This window comes from Typopeltis vanoorti, chromosome 16, assembly GCF_054136105.1.
Source record: "Typopeltis vanoorti isolate ZY-2024b chromosome 16, IOZ_Tvanoo_1.0, whole genome shotgun sequence".
Lineage (NCBI taxonomy): Eukaryota > Metazoa > Arthropoda > Arachnida > Uropygi > Thelyphonidae > Typopeltis > Typopeltis vanoorti.
Window position 1 is genome coordinate 35,615,757 of NC_143564.1, and position 20,260 is coordinate 35,636,016.

General features: G+C 37.9%; 1 protein-coding gene across 7 annotated transcripts in view; it reads right to left on the reverse strand.

Moving 5' to 3' along the window:
* The window catches only part of Spt20 (transcription factor Spt20 homolog), a 444,696-nt gene that overhangs the window by 192,697 nt on the left and 231,739 nt on the right, over positions 1-20,260 (reverse strand). For all 7 annotated transcript variants that reach the window (XM_090405995.1, XM_090405992.1, XM_090405994.1 and 4 more), the window contains exon 13: positions 10,458-10,609. In XM_090405995.1, the coding sequence (XP_090262121.1) occupies positions 10,458-10,609 (152 nt within the window). The remainder of the gene's footprint in view (positions 1-10,457; positions 10,610-20,260) is intronic.

Sequence of the window (20,260 nt, forward strand, 5' to 3'; positions counted from 1 at the left end):
GTCTGTTTGCTTACTTGGGAAATGGAGTAAAACCAGGTTTAAAATAGCTTGGTATCATTAACATTTATTATACCCAAGGTAAAATACTTTCTACATTTATATCTCCTCCTGAGATTTTTATTTAATACTGTTAAAACACCTTATGGTAACTTGTTCTGGTAAAATACTTATAAGCTCTGTATTACTAAAATCTTGGTATTTCTAGCCTGGCTCCCACTGATGAGACCTCAATAAAGGTCGAAACCGGTCTGGGTAGTGGCCCCTTGCCTTTAATACAAAGCATCATACATCTCCTCCAGGAGATGTGCTGTGCTTTGCATTAAGGGTAAATATTAAGATTAGTGATCAGAGCTTATTCTACTTTTACCATGAGTTGCCTTGGTCTTGCACTACGTGCAGGGTCAGCTAGACTTGCAACACTTGCAGGCACAAACTTGACTTGTTTGTCTGTTTGCTTACTTGGGAAATGGAGTAAAACCAGGTTTAAAATAACTCGGTATCATTAACATTTATTATACCCAAGGTAAAATACTTTGTACAAGGATATCCATAGTGAAGAAACTTCTGAAGGGGTTATACAGAATTTCAGTAGATGGAATTTTTCATTTTATGGGGAGTAGGGAAAGTCTCCATCAAAAGTCAGTGACACCGTGAATGAGCAACACAGAATGTATAAGATTAATCTTAGAAAGGAATTTTACATAGGTACATGGAATGTCCGGGGTTTACAGATGGGTACTCTTGAGATCCTGTAAAGAGATGGATAGGTATAAAATTAACATCTTAAGAATTACAGAGACCAGATAGAATGGAGAAGGTCACTTCAAAAGACAGGATGGTAAGCTAGTTATTTACTCAGGTGGTGACTCAAAACATCATGGGGTAGCTGTGATACTGAAGACAACTCAGGCAAGAAGCCTTCTTGGTTATAACCCCATTAATGATAGGATACTCTCCATTAGACTTAAGGCTCAGCCTACCAATGTATCAATTGTGGTAGTTTATGCACCCCACACGGATAGGCCTGAAGAAGAGAATGAAGAATTCTATGAAATCTTGCAAACTGTTTTGGACTGCCTACCAAGGAGAGACATACTGTACATCTTAGGAGACTTAAATGCAAAAGTGGGAAAGAGTATGAGAGTCAGGCCGGAGTGTGGCATGTTTGGGCTGGGTGAACGTAACACCCATGGTGAAAGACTATTGGAATTTGCCCGCGCTAACAGATTAGTTATTACCAATACCTGCTTCCAGAAACATCCACGACGGACCTATACTTGACATCCAACATTGATAGGTCAAGGCACCAGATTGATTACATCCTGGCTCTCCAGCGGTGGAAGACAAGCATCTCTGATGTGCATACTTGTCCTGGAGCAGATTGTGGTACAGACCATCAGCTGGTAAGAGCCAAAGTAAGACTAAGACTCCAAAAACTTCCAGGTCAGGCACATTCCACTAGATTGGATGTTAGAGTAATTCCTAGTGGATTCACAGAAGAAACATCAACTCGGCTGGATGATTTTTTGGAGACCAATGAGGAAATCTCACCAGAAATGCTTTGGGAAGGAGTCAAGATGATAATACAAGATACAGCGAAGACGTATCTCGGCCCAATAAGAAAACCAAGAGACCCATGGATATCAGATTCAACATGGGAACTAATCAAAAGAAGGTGGTTGGAAAAACAAAGAGACACAGGGACCGAAGAAGAATACAAGAGATTACATAGAGAAATCAGAAAAGCCATCAAGCAGGATAAGGAAAAGTTCTATACTAATAAATGTGAAGAAATAGAGTTCCAGATGAGAAGGCATAATTATAAAAGGATGTTTTATTTAGTTCGTGACTTAAAGCACAAGTTCAAGCCTAAATTGAATGTCATCAAAGACAGGAATGGATCATTACTAACAGAAGAGTTGGAAATCAAAAACAGATGGAAAGAATACTGTGAGGAACTGTATAGCAGAGTGGATAAAGAAAATGAGGAGTCCTCCCACCAAGAAAATTTTCATTTGGAACCTTCTCCAATTAGGCATGAAGTTGAAAGAGCAGTTAAGCAGCTCAACAGCAATAAGACCCCAGGTGCAGATGAAATCCCAGCAGAGTTAATTAAGGCCACAGGAGATGGAGGGATAAGAGTGTTTCATAGATTGATTACAAGGATATGGGAGACAGGATCATGGCCTAGGACTGGAAGAAGTCAGTTTTCATACCACTACACAAGAAAGGTGATATGAAGGCATGCAAGAATTATAGAACTATTAGTTTGATATCTCATGCAAGCAAAATTTTATTAAAGATCATGCTAAATAGGATTGAGGCCAAAGTTGAGGCAGAGATGCCCGAGGAACAAGCAGGTTTTAGGAAAGGTAGGGGCACCAGAGATCAGATCCTTTGCCTTAGACAGATCATAGAAAAATATAAAGAATTCAGACTCCTCTGGTAATGTGTTTCTTAGACTACTCTAAAGTTTTTGACTGTGTTGAGCATGTGAAACTGTGGGAAGTAATGAAAAGAATGGGTTTTCCTCAACACACTATCAGGTTGATAGCCAACTTGTATAAGGAGCAAGAAGCCACAGTAAGAACAGGTGTTGGATTGACTGACTGGCTTCAAGTTGGAAAAGGAGTTAGGCAAGGATGTTTACTTTCTCCTCACTTGTTTAGTATATATGCAGAGGACATCATGCGTGAAGCATTGGATGAGCTCAAGACAGGAATTACGATAGGAGGTAGATTGATTAGTAATCTGAGGTACGCTGATGATACAGTACTCCTTTGTAATGACATGGAAGAACTAGGACTAATTCTTGACAAAGTAAACAAGATCAGTAATAACAGAGGACTTCAACTCAATTCTAGCAAGAAAAAGATCATGGTTCTCAAAGGAAAAACAAACAGAGAAGCTCTTGAGAAACAAATGTATCTTAATGGAGAAAGAATTGAGGAAGTCAGCAAGTTTGAGTACCTGGGATCCATTATTAATGTGAAGAATTGCTGTTCAGAAGATGTCAGAAAAAGGTTAGGAATGGTTAAAACAACAGTCAGAGACCTGTCTAAAATCTGGAAGGATGGATCTATCTCCATGGGAACAAAGTTGAGGATTTTGGATGCAGTTGTTTTTCCAACAGCAACTTATGGATGCGAGACTTGGAACCTAAAGAAGTCAGATAAGAAACGGATATCTGCTTTTGAGATGTGGTGTTACAGAAGGCTGTTGAGGATATCATACACTGAAAGGCGTACAAATGAATGGGTGTTAGAAAAGATTAGTAGAACTTTAAGACTCCTTAAGGATATTGACAGAAGAAAATTAAAATATTTTGGACACATAGAAAGGATGGAAGGAGGACATCTCAGAACAGTAATAGAAGGTAAAGTTCCTGGAAAAAGAGGCAGGGGTAGACCATCAATGAGATGGATGGATGGCGTGTGTGGAGTGACTGATCTTCAGAGAGTTGAGGCTGCCAGAAGGGCAAACAACAGGACTACATGGCGAGGCCTAGTGTGGACATCATCGAGCATCGGAGTGACCATACGGCATCTGCAGATGCCCAGTGAACACAGAGAGAGGGGAAAGGATGCAATGGCAACCATGGAAGTGGAAAATGAATGCTGTCAAGAAGGAAGTTAGGGCCAGATAGTTCGTGATTGAAATGAATTGCCTTTGGATGTTGTGTGTGCAAGTAGAGTAAATGAATTCAAGAACAGGTATGACAGCAGGTATGGATAGTATGGCCTACATCTATGAGTTCCTGACTCATTGGAGGTCTTTGATAAAAATAATAACTATAATTATAATAATTAATATACACCCTCTGTCCAAAAAGAAACCGAACTTTTCATAGAAAATAAAACACAGAGCCAATTATAATTATTCAAATAATTTATTTCAATCAATATATTCTTCCTCAGCTTCGATACAGCGTTTGGCACGGTCAATTAATTCGTTAAATGAGTTTTTTATGTCGGTTTGTGGGATACTGTAGAGTGTCATGGTTACTGCTGCTTGAACGTTTTCAATGGTGTCTTATCGCTTTACTTTCATCGGCAAATGAAGTCAGGGGAAGAGAAAGAAGTCACAGGATGCTAAATCAGGTGAATACGGCAAGTGATCCAACACCCAAACTTGGTTTTTGCTCAACTGTGTCACAATGTTCGAATGATGAGATGGTGCATTATCGTGCAAAATGACCAGCTGCCTCCATTACGAAATTCATGCTGTACGCGACGAATTCTCGCTATCAATCGCTTCAAAACTTCGAGATAAAACTCACCATTGACCGTTTGGCCAGGGGGAATGAATTCTTTGTGGATAATGATCTTGGAATCATTGAAACAAATCAGCATTGCCTTTACTTTTGACTTCTTCAAGCGACTTTTTTTCCAGGTGCCCCTCTTCTGGTGGTCTCCAATCAGCACTCTGGTACTTTGTTTCAGGCTCATACTCAAAACACCACGTTTCATCACCAGTAACGTTCGTTTCAAGGAAGTTTGAGTTCTTACGAGCAGTTTTAATGAGGTCCTTGCAGTGTTCAATTCGATACATTTTTTGGTCTTCGGTCAACTTGTGGGGAACAAATCGCGAATTCAATTTATGAATGACCAAACTCTCTGTCAAAATGTTGTGCACAGTTGATTTTGGAATCCCCAATTCATCTTCAATCAATCTCATGGACGATTTTGGGTTTTCTTTGATGAAATCAAGCACTTTTGGATGTTAACTTCGCTCAGTCCAGTTTTTGGACGGCCCGGCTTTTCGTCAGCCTCAAGCATCTCACGACCACTTTGAAATCACTTAAACTACTCGTAAACTTGAGTACAGGATAAGCATTCATCACCATATGCTTTTTGAAGCATTTGATGCGTTTTGGTAAAACTTTTAAGTTTAACACTAAAATCAATCGCAGCTCTCTGTTTGAAACTCATTTTCCGACCATTCTTCAAAACACTGTTACTCTTGACACTATAACTCGGCTTCTAATGAAACAAATGTCATAAACAGTTGACACAACACTAATTAAAGTTGCAGCTTTCGACAATATAGAGTTACAACAGATGGCGCCACTAGATTCTTCTATTTTCAAAACAATCGGTTTCTTTTTGGACAGTGGGTGAAAATTTAATTATACGAGTTGGTATCAAAAAGTTTCGAGACTAGCTCTGTTTACGAGAAATTACTTTATTTATCTACGTTTACACATTATCACCTTCAAAATAGTCCCCTTGCATATCAATACAGCGCTCCCAGCATTCTTGCCACTTCTGGAATGTGTCCTGGAAGTCTTCTTTTCGAAGCATGTCAAGCACCTTCTGCAATTCGCGCTGGATCTCAGCAATGGTGTTAAAACGGCGACCTTTGATCTGGATCTTCATCTTCGGGAAGAGGGAGAAGTCTGCAGGAGCCAAATCTGGCAAGTAGGGTGGGTGCAGAAGTGAGATCATGTTGTTTCTGGCGAGAAACTCACGTGTGAGGAGAGAGCTCTGCGACAAGGTGCATTGTAGTCGTGGAGCATCCAGTTTTTCGCGCACCACAGGTCTGGTCGCTTTTGCCGAATGTCCTTCCTCAGATGCCTTAAAACCTGGCAGGAGAACTCGCTATTGATGGTCTGGCCCCTGAGGACAAATTCTCGATGCACAATGCCACAAATGTCGAAAAAGACGATGAGCAGGCACTTGGTCAAGCTGTGAACCTGTCTCGCCTTTTTTGGTGTTGGAGATGATGGGCTCTTCCACTGTGAAGACTGTTGCTTCGTCTCAGGGTCATAGCCGTACTCCCAAGTTTTGTCACCGGTAATGATCCTCGACATGAAGGATGGATCATCCACAGCGCACTGACGGAGTTCTTGGCAGACTTCGACACAGTGTTCCTTCTGCTCCTGGATCAGCAGCCTGGGGACGAACTTGGCAGCAACACGGTGCATGTTCAAATCACAAGTGAGGATTGCCTGGACTGTTCCATATGATACACCGACAATGGCAGCAAAGTTGCAGAGTGTTCTCCGACGATCCTCATGCACAAGTTGCAAATGGTTTTGACATTTTTGGGGATTGAGCTCGGTAAAGGTCTTCCTGATCTCTCATCGTCTTCCAGAGATGTTCTTCTGCTCTTGAAGCACACATGCCACTCAAAACACCTCGAACAACTCATTGCAGCATCGCTGTAAACTTGCCGAATCATGTCAAATGTCTCTGTGGCAGATTTGTCCAGTTTCATGCAGAATTTTACGTTTGCTCTTTGTTCTAACTTGCTGTCCATAATGAAATCGCAGATGTGGTAACGCAGGTGGTCAGAATAGCGTCAGTTGCACAGCTCCTGATGTACACAGGATGATGTCTTTTGGCACACTGAGTTATGAAGGTAGGTGCTCCCTGTGACTGTGCATGCAGCCTTGTGCTGCCATCTGTTGGCATGTTACAAACCTAGTCTTGAAACTTTTTGATACAACCTCGTATAATGCTTAAGCAATTTTAGGTGTGAGATGATTTTTTCCTGAACTGTACAAGAACACCATCCTGCTCATTGGAGACTTTTAATGACTCAAAACAGTTTTATGTTCTCTCTATATCACAGTATTTGCATATTATTTTTCCCAAAGCTCACCCAGAGTATTGATGTGATATACATTTAAAAGTTTATTATAAATATATTTCTCTACTGTACACACTTTCCACAACATAAAAGAAGACTTACATGTGGCCTTCCTATGGTGAATACAGAATTAAGATCATGAATGAATAAAATGAAATCAAAACACTGTGTTCTTTTAATTCAAGCATATCTCATCAGGAAGGAACATTGATAAGATCCCACTCCGATATAAAACCTCTTCAAAAGTTTCAAGTTTTATTGGGATTACTGTAACTTCTTCCAACTGTTGTTGCACAGAGTTGCTCTGATTGTTGTTGGGAAGATGTTTCAATGTCTTGAGAGAAATTTTTTTTAATGGATTTTGAAGATACTTCCAAACCTTTCTAGTGTTAAATATTTGCCGCTTGGGTCTGCACCATTATATGTCGTTGCACTTCCTAAAATTAATTTACTTCCCTTATGAATTTGCCTCTCTACAATAACTACAAGACTTACAAAATTTCCCTGACTCTAATATCTGTATCACTTCTTACGTGCTCATTCTATAAAGAAAGCAAATTCTTTATCTCTAGTCGATTCCTAATTTTACTCACATGCTTACCCTGACTGTTAAAGGTCATTCCTTGCTAAAAGAAACGAATCCTCTAATTTCTTTCTGGGGCTGTCTCCTCTTCAGATATTGACAAATTTATTTTTTAAAGCAGCGCCAGCCAATATCCTAGAATAGAGGGGACTCTTATTCAGGGAGACTTTTCCAGACTTTTGGTGCACATAGGTGAATAAATTTAGTGTTTAAATTCATAAATCAAACGCTTTATTGTGGCTAAGTAAATTCTGGTTTGCAGTTGTAACCTCTATATCAACATGTTATACCTTTCTTTCAATTCCCCCCCCGCTATGGTTCAGATTAATGAGTTGAGATTAATTTTGGTTCATATCACAGGCAAAACTCGGGTATAAAAGAAAAAACATATTTATTGGGATCTAAAGACATAATATACACTTAGACCAATCTCACCTTCAATTAGTTCAATGACATGCTAAATCAAACTTTATCAAACTGATTAATACTCTAATGCATGAACAATAAATCCTTCTTTTGAGTTACAGATTTAACACACATAATATACACATTATACACTTCTAATCAATATTCTACCTACTATGTTAGTTTTGCATATTAAACTAGTCACAATCATCTATAATCATACCAAACAATTTGTCTTATGGACATTAGCCACTGCTAAATAATCACTTAAAGTTCTTAAATACTGTCCATACTCAATTATTACATTAGATTGATCTTTCCCTTTTTCCGACTGAGTAATTATACAACAAAATCTGTACTTTACCATTTCTTGGGGCAGGATCTCCAAGTCCCTCTGAACTGTCCTTCTTTGTTTGAATTACCTTTCGATACTTCCATAAGGCTGCTTCCAGTGGTGGGTCACTATGGTCATCAGATTAAACTATGCTCTACACCTGGCGTTTTTCCCTCGTCTATTCTCGATTTGTTTCAGGCCATCCTTGTTTCTAGCTGCTGGTTCATAATATACGTCCACGATATTATTCCATTGGAACTTTCAGTGAAGGCAGCATATGCCGACATCTCACGCTTTAGTACCGGAAGAAATTCAGACATCGAAGGGAAAAGGTGCACCTTCCAATATCGAACTATCACCAAGAAATACCATCAGGAACTACCGGTCCACGAGAGAAGTCGAATCATCATCCAGCAAAATAGGCAAAAAAAGCCTTGAGAAAGGGGTGCAAACCCTTTTTATTCTCTCTTCACTTCCCCCCTTTTTAGCACCCTCTTACTAGCTGCGATAGCGCCCTCTTATTACTTTCTGCGATCTTTTCCCGCCCACTATTTTCTTCGTCCATGGCAACTTCAGCACATCGCGAGATCATAGCAGTGTCTTCCAGGAAATGAATGTGCGTTGCTTTCCGAGATTGCCAATGCCTCAGGCCCACCCACGACCTTTGGACTAATGTTTACATCTAATTTACCCATTCATGGTATACATGATGAAATACTAATTTATACACGAAGTTCTTTACGTGGTATTACAATTCTACTAAAAGGAGGTAATTCTATTTCTATTTACAGTTAGTACTTTATTTCTTTTACTCGAGTACAAGTTTTTTCTCTCAGCTGATTTTTCTGACTCTGACTTGTTAAATCCTGAATGCATTGTTTCTTTAATAAAGTGCTTCGTTCAGGATGTAACAAGTCAGAGTCAGAAAAATCAGCTGAGAGAAAAAACTTGTACTCGAGTAAAAGAAATAAAGTACTAACTGTAAATAGAAATAGAATTACCTCCTTTTAGTAGAATTGTAATACCACGTAAAGAACTTCGTGTATAAATTAGTATTATATGAAATGCATCATGTATACAATGAATAGGTAAATTAGATGTAAACATTAGTCCAAAGGTCACGGGTGGGCCTGAGGCATTGGCAAACTCGGAAATCGATGCACATTCATTTCCCGGAAGACGCTGCTATGCTCTCGCAATGTGCCGAAGTTACTGTGGACGAAGAAAGTAGCAGGCGGGAAATGATCGCAGAAAGTAGTAAGAGGGTGCTATGTATAGGTGACATTTTCCTAATTAGATATTTACCTGTTGAATGAATAATGAGAAAATATTGTATTGTTAAGATATTTACATATCTTAACATGATTTCGTTTACATAAACTATTATTGTTAGTTTAGATAATTGAAACTGAAATAAAAGATGTATAAAAAAATCAGTATGATGATAAAATTATGTTAAAACAATATTTTACTGTAAGCAGAACAGGCAGTGCTTTAGTTTCGCTATTGGTCGTTGACTAGCAAGGCCATTAAGCCTAGCTGCACCTCATGGCTATGTCATCAGTGGAAATGGCCTATCATTTAGGAGCATGAAGAATCAGCAAGGTGTAAATACTTTTCAATGCAACTGGAATTAAAATACCTGTATATGTTTTTCATACTGAATGCAATGAAATAATTATCAAGTAGAAAAGAAATTTCGTCGCACCACAAACAAATGTCTGCCATTACTGAAAAACTTCTCTATGCTCTTTGCAAAGTCTGAGTCCTTAGACTCCTCCTTGAAGAGCCTGTTTAATAATATTTCCTATTACTAAAGCTTTTCATCTTATACACCAACTAATCATATTAGCCAGAGTAAAAACTTACTTTTACCTTATCAGTAGTTCAGGCCACTTTAAAGGTTTTTTTTAACTAGGATTTTTCATACCTCAAAATAGGCAAACTGGTCCCACAAACACACACAAAATCTACAGACACAGGATAGAATTGCAGGTGTGTGTTGACGAGGCCAGTTTAAGCAAAAGTATTTATTATAAGTAATTATACATAAGTAATATATTATTAAACTACAGACGACAGCAAGATAGAAGAGATTAGCACCTCACCATCTTATCTTTCTACTGCACATTATGGATCTCATGTAGAGATCCATAATGTGCAGTAGATATATAATAGTCAACTTCCCAGATGGAGCTGACATTTGACAGGACTCTGAAGTTATCAGAATATCACATATTCTGAAATTATCTAAAATTATAAGAATTAACAATAACCTCTGTTCAGAATATTTTGAACTGAATGATCCTGTGATACAGAAATATGTTGTTTATTTCTAGCATTTTTAGCTTAGCAACTGAAATTTGGTTTTTCTCAGCATGCTGTGAACTTACTTAGCTACATGATTTTTTCATCTGTTGAATTCACAGTTACAGAGACAGTTGCAACATAATGTTATTCATACCACTAAAAAAAAGATGACGTAAATAAGAAATAACTGTGTAAATTATTTACGAATAAATATGCAAAAATATCACTTACTAACAACTTGTTCCATTCTGCTGGCCATCTCTGCCTAAAAATAGTCTTCCAAAGTACTGTTCATCTACTGGACGCTGGAGTATAGTAACCTGAGTATACTGAACTTTATTGGGAACTCGATCCACTTCCATTATATATTCTTCTTCTGTTACCTAACATATATAAAAATAGTCAATATTTCTAAGTTATGCAGCATGCAGAAATTTAATAAGCAATACAAAGGTGGCAGTAGAAAAGGTGGTATTACCAAAATAAATAAAATGCAGTAAAGCATTTTGCATTTAACTGGAATTTTTGATGCTTCTGTCTGCTCAAAGTTTTAGCATGATACATTCATGAGCATAACGTAAGTGTCACGTCAGTGATTATTGCCACTCCCACACTAGAAACTACTGCTTATAATAAATTTAGTTTAACCTTTTATCCAAGTGTAAGCAAACAAAGGTTACGCCTGAACGTATCTTCAGGACTGAGACAATTCGTGGTAAGGTAGAGCAAGCTCTCATCACTCCTTGTCTCAGTACCTACCATAATGCAAAGCACATCTCCTTGTGGACATGTATAATTCTATGCATTAAGGGAAGGGTAACTACCCACACCGGTTTCGACCTTTATTGAGGACTTGTCAGTGGGAGCCAGATACAGAAGTAGTGATACTAAGACAGAAGCAATGGAGAAGTGATATTTACTGATACCAGTTGCCAAAAGGTGTACCACCTTATTATTAAATTACTCTGGATTTAGAGAAAGATGTAGGAAGTTTTTTTTCTGCTTGGTTAGACTATAATAAATTTAATAGTTTAATCCTTTATCACAGTGAGAGCAAACAAAGTTTGCACCTGAAAATATCTTCAGAACTGAATATAGTGTTATACTATCTTACCTGGGTAAGTAGTACAACACCAGGCAACTCATAGCAAAGGTGGAGCAAGCTACCAACACTCCTATCCCAGTATCTCCCATAATGCAAAACACATCTCCTTGTGGATATGTATACTGTCATGCATTAAGGGATAGGAGTGTTGGTTTCTTGCTCCACCTTTGCTACGAGTTGCACTACTTACCCAGGTAAGATAGTACAACACTATATTCAGTCCAGAAGATATTTTCAGGAACAAACTTTGTTTACTCTCACTGGGATAAAGGATTAAACTAAATTTATTATAGACTAACCTAGTGAAAAATAAACTTTCAATATAATAAATTTAGTTTAATCCTTTATTTTTTTAAATTTATTATAGTATAACCAAATGGGGAAAAAAAAAAAAACTTCCAACATCTTTCTCAAAATCCAGACTAATTTAAATAAAGTGGTACACCTTTTGGCAACTCATATAGGTAAATATGACTTTCCATTGTTCTGCCTTAGTATCACCACTTCTGGGTCTGGCTTCCACTGACGAGACCTCAATAAAAGTCAAAACCGGTCTAGGTAGTGATCCTTCCCTTAATGCAAAGCATTACACATGTCCACAAGGAGGTGTGCTTTGCATTATGGGAGATACTGAGACAAAGAGTGATAAGAGCTTGGTCCACCTTTACCACGAGTTGCCTCAGTCCTGAAGATACATTCAGGTGCAAACTTTGTTTGCTTACACTTGGATAAAGGATTAAACTAAATTTATTATAGTCTAACCAAGTGGGGGAAAAAACTTCCAAACTACTGCTTAGTTTCTAGTGTGAAACTAAGCAATACAGAATCAATATCATCATCAAATTCCTGCAATGTACCCTCAAGGGGTGTGCAGGATATGATAGTACTACATAAAAAATTTACATCATTACTAACTTCCTCTCTGCAATTTTCCACCAAATCAGTCTGTTACTTGTCAAGCATCCAACATTATCAGATCTTATATTTTTATCGTCTAACTCACTTTGTACCGTATCAATTCACCTATATCTTGACTTTCCTCTGGGTTGTTTTCCTGCCAAACAGGCAGAGAACACTTGTTTTACTAATCTTTCCTCGCCCATTCTGTTTAAGTGACCAAACCACCCGAGATTAACTCTCCTAATGCATTAGTGAATGCTGACAATATCAAGTTCTTTCCTAATATCCTTATTTTTAATATGATATTGCCATTGACGTCATCTGTTCATGCCCCTAATCTTTCTCAGGAATCTCATATCTGCAGTCTCTAGTCCTTGGTCAAGTGTTTTACTTCTAACCCAGCTCTCAGATCCATAAATTTAAATTGGTTTACACACTGTCTTGTATACAGCTAATTTAGTGTTCCGACTAATTTCTCTCTTATTCCATATAAATTTATTCAGTTGACTTCCTACCATACCAGCTTTGTTGATTCTGTTGGCTATTTCCATATTTAACTTACCATCTTCACTAAAAATCATGCCTAAGTAGCTAAAATGATTTACTAGTTCTATAAGTTCTCCATTCACAATGCAGTTGATATTTTCAATGTTTCTGCTATTTTCATTGTCTTTGTCTTTTTAATACTGACCTTCATACCATATCTATTACAACAGTTATTCAATTTAGTCAGGGAATCTCGCAGACTTGTAGCGGATTTATTTAGAAGTATAACATCATCTGCATAAAGCAAAGAGCTGAGATTAACACCTCCAATTTTGATATCAGGTTTAATACCACTTTCCTTCATAATGTGATCCATATAGATAATGAATAAGAAAGGGGATAATGTACATACTTGTCTGACACCAGATTTAACATTAAACCATCTTCCTGTATTTCCTTCAATTCTAACTGCTAACTTACAACTCAAATAAAGACTAAGTATTGCTTGATGCAATGCCCCATTAACACCATTGTTAGATCTTGAATAAGGACCTTTTCATCAAAAGGATCATTGATTCAAGATTTAACAAGAATATAATAATAACCAAGAAATACTAGTATTGTTAGTAAAGAAACAAATTGTTAATAGAGAACATAATTGAAATACCTTAAAATGAAGTACAAAAAAAAGGAGGAATTTGTCTGTCTAGATAGAAATATTGTTGTTGGAAAACACTAGTCAGAAAAAAATACTCTATGCAAAATGTATGTCAATGCAAACAATGGTCCAAAGGTTGCGTGTGAGTTACCCACAATAAGCGTAATGTCTAAAGTGAAGGCATTCGTGGAAAGCGAATTGAACTCGCGTTCTCCGAAAAGAGCACTCTTGAGGAGAAGAGCTGTGACTAAACAACTTAAGGACTAATAGGATGTCGCTGTGAGAAAACTTCTGCAATGAAAAGAGGACACAGCAAGAGGGATAATAAACACAGGCTCGTGCGGGTTTCGAGGCCGAGTTTTTCTGTTCCTGTTTTCATTCGGGCCCATGATGGTGACCAGTGGAAGGGAATTCTACGGCATTGGACGGCAAGTTTCTCCCCATTGCTGAATGGTGAGTATCGGGCAAGCTGTACGCGAGATGACTGCATCCACCGACTCGGGCCATCGGTAGAAGTGCTTCCAGAATGAGACAACGGAAAGTTCCTCCAGGGAGATGGGCAGTCAGACGATACTAACCAGCATGACGAGCGTTGCCCAGCAGAGTGCAGAAAATGGTTGTACGTGACGAACGAAGTGACCTCCACGTGGACGCAACCCACTGAAGCAGTAAAGTATCTAACAGTAAAGGATGGAAAAAGGGGACACGGTAACCTCATGCGGCAGTGGTAATGTACAGAATTTTCTTATTTTCATTAACAATTAGCATTAGAGGAAAAGGGCGAATTAATTTCTAGTTGGAAGAAAAACGGATCATTGCCTAGAGAACTTTTTGAATGACTTATGTGCATTGTAACTTAGATCCATTGGACTGGTAATCAGAGGACTTAAATTCTTGTGTGAGACCTAATTAATGTGGTGGGGTCTGTGGTGTTAGCATTTGAAGTTAAAATTGTAAACTTGTATTTTCCCATGCTACGTGTGTTTTAATTGACCAGAGGATATGAGTTATACATTCATTAACTAGAGTGTTCATTTATGATTGTCGTGATTTAGTATAGGTATTGTGTTAAGCTTTTGATATGTTTAAACCTAATTGTAAACTCGTTAGATCTTTAGTAAACATGTTTTACTAAGCGAGCCTGAGTTTTGCTTGAGCATGAGACTAATTTACCACTCATAAAAGTCTGAACCTATGCATAAGGGGAAGGTAAAGAATAATTAGAAAGGACAGGGCCATGACTGCAAACTGAGATCTCTACAGACGTTATATATATTTAATGAATTTATGTAGCTGTTAGAACTCTGGGAAAGTTTCTCTGAGAAAGAATTCTTCTGTCCTAGTACTGACTGGCGCAGCTGGAACAAACAAATTTGTCAGTGTTCGAAAAGGAGACAGCCCCAGAGAGAATAGACTGGAGATCTCATTCTTAGTTGGCACAAGAGGGGATAATAATAACATAGATTTAAAGAAAAATCACGACGTAACAATGGTGCAGCCGATGTGTTTGTTCCATTAATTGAGAATATTGGATCAATCACAGTGAGTTTGTCTTGGTCTTATGCACAGCAATCAGGAGATTTTAGAAAAGAAATTTGAAAAATAACCTTTGTACATCACTGTGAGCTGAAGTACAAGTATGTCTCTTCCATCAAGCTCTGAGCTAAACGACTTGAAATTCTTTAGGACTATAAACCCCCAGAAGATTTTCCTCAGTTTTCCGGAGAGGACACTGATGATGTGAGAACATTTTTTGAATATATAGAAGAGCTTAGAAAGATTGGGTGATGAAGTGACTTCCAGCTACTTATTCTGCTTCGCAGTAAGCTAGTTGGAAGAGCAAAAAGTTTCCTTTACTCTTCAACAATCCTGAAAGAAACTTTGAATTACCAAAGGTTTAAGGAAATCCTCATTTCCCAATTTTCAAAGGTGAAAAATGTAGGACCTAACCTATGGAAACTTCAAAGAATGGTGAAAAAAGAAAAGCAGAGCGTGTCTGACTTTCATAACAGGCTGCTCACTCTTGTAAGTACTGTGAGTGTGTCTGATGAGGAAAAGCATCATTTAATTGGGTTGTATTTCAGCACTTCACAATAGGTTTAAGGCAGGAACTGAGAGAGAGAGACAGCTTTTGGGAAGGGCATAACCAGCTTGGAAAGTTGTTACGAAGCAGTAAAGGAAAGAGAGCAGCTGCTTGGGGATATTTGTCCCGCAGGCACTGTTGGACCAGTTAATGTAATTAGGGAGGGTAAAGACACTGCTAAGGATCGCAATCCAGGGAAGGAGGGCTTAGAAAGAAAAGAGAAACAGAAGGTGCAGAGAGGAATTGAGGGGAACAAGACCGAATTAGTATGTAGTGTTGCTGCTAGTGCCTATGATTTTAGCGAGGTTCGCTCCTTAGTCAGACAAGAAAAGAAATAGAGAAGTTGCATCAGCCGGTCATGGAGCATCTTGACACGGTTCTCAGTCAATTGACGTCAGGCTTTCCAAAGGATCAAGAGAATTTCTCCCTTCACGAAGATAGGATAACTAATATCGTTCATAGAGAGGTGTGGCATAACTTCATAGTCTTACCCAGAAACTCTCTCCCTCATCTAAGGTTGATTCTAGGAGAGGATTTTTTAAGAAAGTAGGGATTCTCATGCAACTATTCGAGAGAGGAAGTTTGTTTCCTTGGAAGGAGGAGATTTACTGTAGCAGGTCAAAAATCACAAGCTCAGGAAAAAGGAAGCATCCCTCTGAACAAGTCTCAGTGGATGAATGATGCAGAACTGAACTAAAGAATGCGAGAGCCATATGGCTAGCACTCAATTGGGATCAGATGAAACTTCCTTATCAAAGGAAGGAGAAAATGCAGATGCTGGCAACACTGATGAAATTAAGGTGCCAGAGAGTAATGAAATCACAAGTGAGGGACAAAATACCGCCTACAAAGGGACAATAGAAATTAACCACATCAGCATAAAAGATAGGACTAAGAGACTCTACAGCAGAATAGCAAGTGACAAGTATATGTCTCGAGAAAAGCAAGATAAGTATAACAATGCTGTTTGCACATGCCGAGTAATCACTGAACATCCAGAAAATGGATTCTGGCCTAAGCATGAGTTTGAATTAAGATCTAAGCAAAGTGGAAGAGTCATCTCCAGAGAAGTGAGGAAAAACTTTAAAAAAAAATTTTAGGAAAAATTTTGTTTAGTAAAAGAGAGGGCCTTTGTTAGATCTTGAATAAGGACCTTTTCATTAAAAGGATCATTCATTCAAGATTTAACAAGAATACAAATTGTTAATAGAGAACATAATTGAATTACCTTAAAATGAAGTACAAAAAAAAGGAGGAATTTGTCTGTCTAGAATCTAGATAGAAATGTTGTTGGAAAACACTAGTAAGAAAAAAATACTCTATGCAAAATGTATATCAATGATAACAATGGTCCAAAGGTTGTGTATGAGTTACCAACGATAAGCGTAACGCCCAAAGCAAAGGCATTTGGAAAGCGAATTGAAGTAGTGTTCCCCGGAAAGAGCGCTCTTGAGAAGAATGGTGACTAATAGGAAGGCACCATGAGAAAACTTCTGCAACAAAAAGAGGGCACAGCAAGAGGGATAATAAATATGGGTTTGCGCAGGTTTCGAGCCCCATTTTTTCTGTTACTGTTTTCATTTGGACCCACGATGCTGACCAGCGGAAGGGAATTCAATGGCATCAGACGGCAAGTTTCTCCCCGTTGCTGACTGGCGAGCATTGGGCGAGCTGTACGTGAGATGACAGCATCCACCGACTTGGGCCATCGGTAGAAGTGCTTCCGGAATGAGACAACGGAAAGTTCCTCCAGGGAGACGGGCAGTCAGATGATAGTGACCAGTGATACGAATGTTGCCCAGCAGAGTGCAGAAAATGTTGTACGTGACGAACGAAGTGACAAAGGTTGCGTCCAGGTGGAAGTGACCTCCACGTCGACACAACCCACTAAAGCAGTAAAGTATCTAACAGTAAAGACGGAAAAAGGGGACATAGTAACCTCATGCAGCAGTGGTAATGTACAGAATTTTCTTATTTTTATTAACAATTAGCATTAGATGATGATCTGTAACACAAGATTCCAACAAAAGGAATGTAGAAAATGGACGTGGCGATCAAATGATGGGAAAACCAAAAACATGATTGATATGATTATGATTAAAAGAAGATGGATAACATCAGTACAGCAATGTCGAACTTTTCAAGGAACGGATATAGACTCGGACCATAGTTTAGTGATTGCAAACATCAAGATGAAATTGAAAAAGAAATATAAACCCCAACATCAGAATAGAAGAGATACAGCACGAATAAGTGAAGCAGAAATAGGAAGAAGGTACAGAACAGTGTTAGCAGAGAAACTTAAAAGTGTGGAGAAAGAAAAAAACTCAAATTTAAGAGTGAAAAGAGTAATGAAGGCGATAGAAGATGCAGTTGAAGAAACAGGTACCAGAAGAAGAGAAGATCAAGAAGAAATGGATTACACAAGAAACACTGAAGTTAGTACAGAAGAAAAGAATGTTGAAGATAAGAAGGAATACATCAGAACAAATAGAAGAGCAATATAAAAGAAAGTGTAATGAGGTGAAAAAAGCAGTCAGAATGGATAAAATGAGATGGTTAGAAGCCCAATGCAACAATATAGAACAGTACTATGGAGAGCATAAAACAAGGGAGGTATACAAAACGATCAGAACCATTAATAGAAAGTTGCAACCAAAACAGACCACAATTAAAGATGAAAAGGGCAAAGTATTGATGAATAAAGAAAAAATTGTACAGCGGTGGACAAGATACCGTAGTGAGTTATATGAAGAAAAACTAGATTCAGATAGCATTGGGAAACTCACTGAAGAATTGAAGCAGATATCACCACCAGGTAATGAGCATGATATGGACACTTTAAGAGGAGAGGTAGAAAAAGCAATAGGACGGCTAAAACACAACAAGCGTCCTGGTAACGATAACATTACTGGAGAAATGATTAAATATGGTGGTGAAAGTATGGTTACAGAAATGCACCAACTATGCAATATGGTATGGACAGAAGGGAAAATGGCAGAGGAGTGGGTGAAATCAATATTAGTAACATTATACAAGAAAGGAAATAAGCTAGAACATAAAAATTATAGAACAATTGCTTTGACAAGTCACCTTGGTAAGGTGATGATGATCATATTGACAGAAAGATTGAGAACACAATTGGAAGCATACCTTGCAGACGAGCAAGCAGGATTAGGAAGGATAGAACTACAATTCAACAGATTTTGACAATGAGGTTAATAGCAGAGAAAGCTAGGAGAAAAAACAAAAACATATATACTTGCTTTGTTGACTTTCAGAAAGCATTTGACAGTATTGACCAGAAAGTGACATTAGCAGTTCTGCAATCCTATGGAATTGATAAAAAACTAATAACTATATTAAAAGATGTTTACCAGAATGCAGTTGCAGCAGTTAGAATAGGTGATGATTTGGGGAAATGGTTTAAAACAAGCAGAGGTACTAGACAGGGAGATCCAATATCACCAAGCATTTTCATCGCACATCTAGAAAGAGCAATGGATAAAATGAAAGAAGATGCCAAAGGAATATCTGTACACGGAATGAGAATTAACAATCTGAGATTTGCAGATGACATTGTTATTATTGAAGAAGACGAAAGAGAACTACAAAAAACATTGAAACTGTTAAATGAGGAAGGGGAGAGATTTGGACTTGTTATGAACTTTGAAAAAACAAAGACAATGGTATTTGGTGAGAAGAACATGAAACAAAAGATACAAGTGGATGGAACTGATATAGAAAATGTAGAACAATTCACATATTTGGGAAGTAAACTGACATATGACTTGGACTGTAAAAAAAAAAAAAAATCAGGATTGCAAAGGGAAGAACAAATCTGTAGGCCATGGATAACATCTGGAAAAGTAAAGTGATCAATCTGCAAACAAAACTAAGAGTATTGGAAACATGCATCTTCAGCGGTGTACTGTACGGATCTGAAACGTGGGTAATAAATAAGGAATCAAGAAAAAGAATTTTGTCATTTGAAAGAACTTGTTACAGGAAGATTCTAAGAATAGGATGGGTACAGAAAATCACCAATGAAGAGCTCTATCAGAAGAAGAAAAGAAAGGTGGAAGAAGATAGTGAAACAGGCATCAGACATCAACGGGCAGTGAGCCCATGATTCGTGATGATGATGATGATTAGCAGAAAAGGGTGAATCAATTTCTAGTTGGAAGAAAAATGGACAATTGCCTAGAGAACTTTTTGAATAACTTATATGCATTGTAACTTAGCTCCATGGACTGGTAATTGGAGGACTTAAATTCTTGTTTGAGACCTAATTAATGTAGTGGAGGTCTGTGTTAGCATTTGAAGTTAAAATTGTAAACTTGTATTTTCCCACGCTAGGTGTGTTTTAATTGACCAGAGGATATGAGTTACATGTTCATTAACTAGAGTGTTCATTTATGATTGTCAGTTGATTTAGTATAGTTATTGTGTTAAGCTTTTGATATGTTTAAACCTAATTGTAAACTCATTAGATCTTTAATAAAGATGTTTTATTATGTAAGCCTGAGATTTGCTTGAGCATGAGACTAATTTACCACTCATAAAAGTTTGAAACTATGTATAAGGGGAAGGTAAAGGATAATTAGAAAGGATAGGGCCATGATTGCAAACTGAGATCTCTACAGACGCTATATATATTTAACGAATTTAGGTAGGTATTAGAATTCTGGGAAAGTTTCTCTGAGCAAGAATTCTTCTGTCCTAGGACAATGATTGGCGCAATTGGAACAAACAAATTTATACAGAGCTCGAAAAGGAGATGGCCCCAGAGAGATAGACTG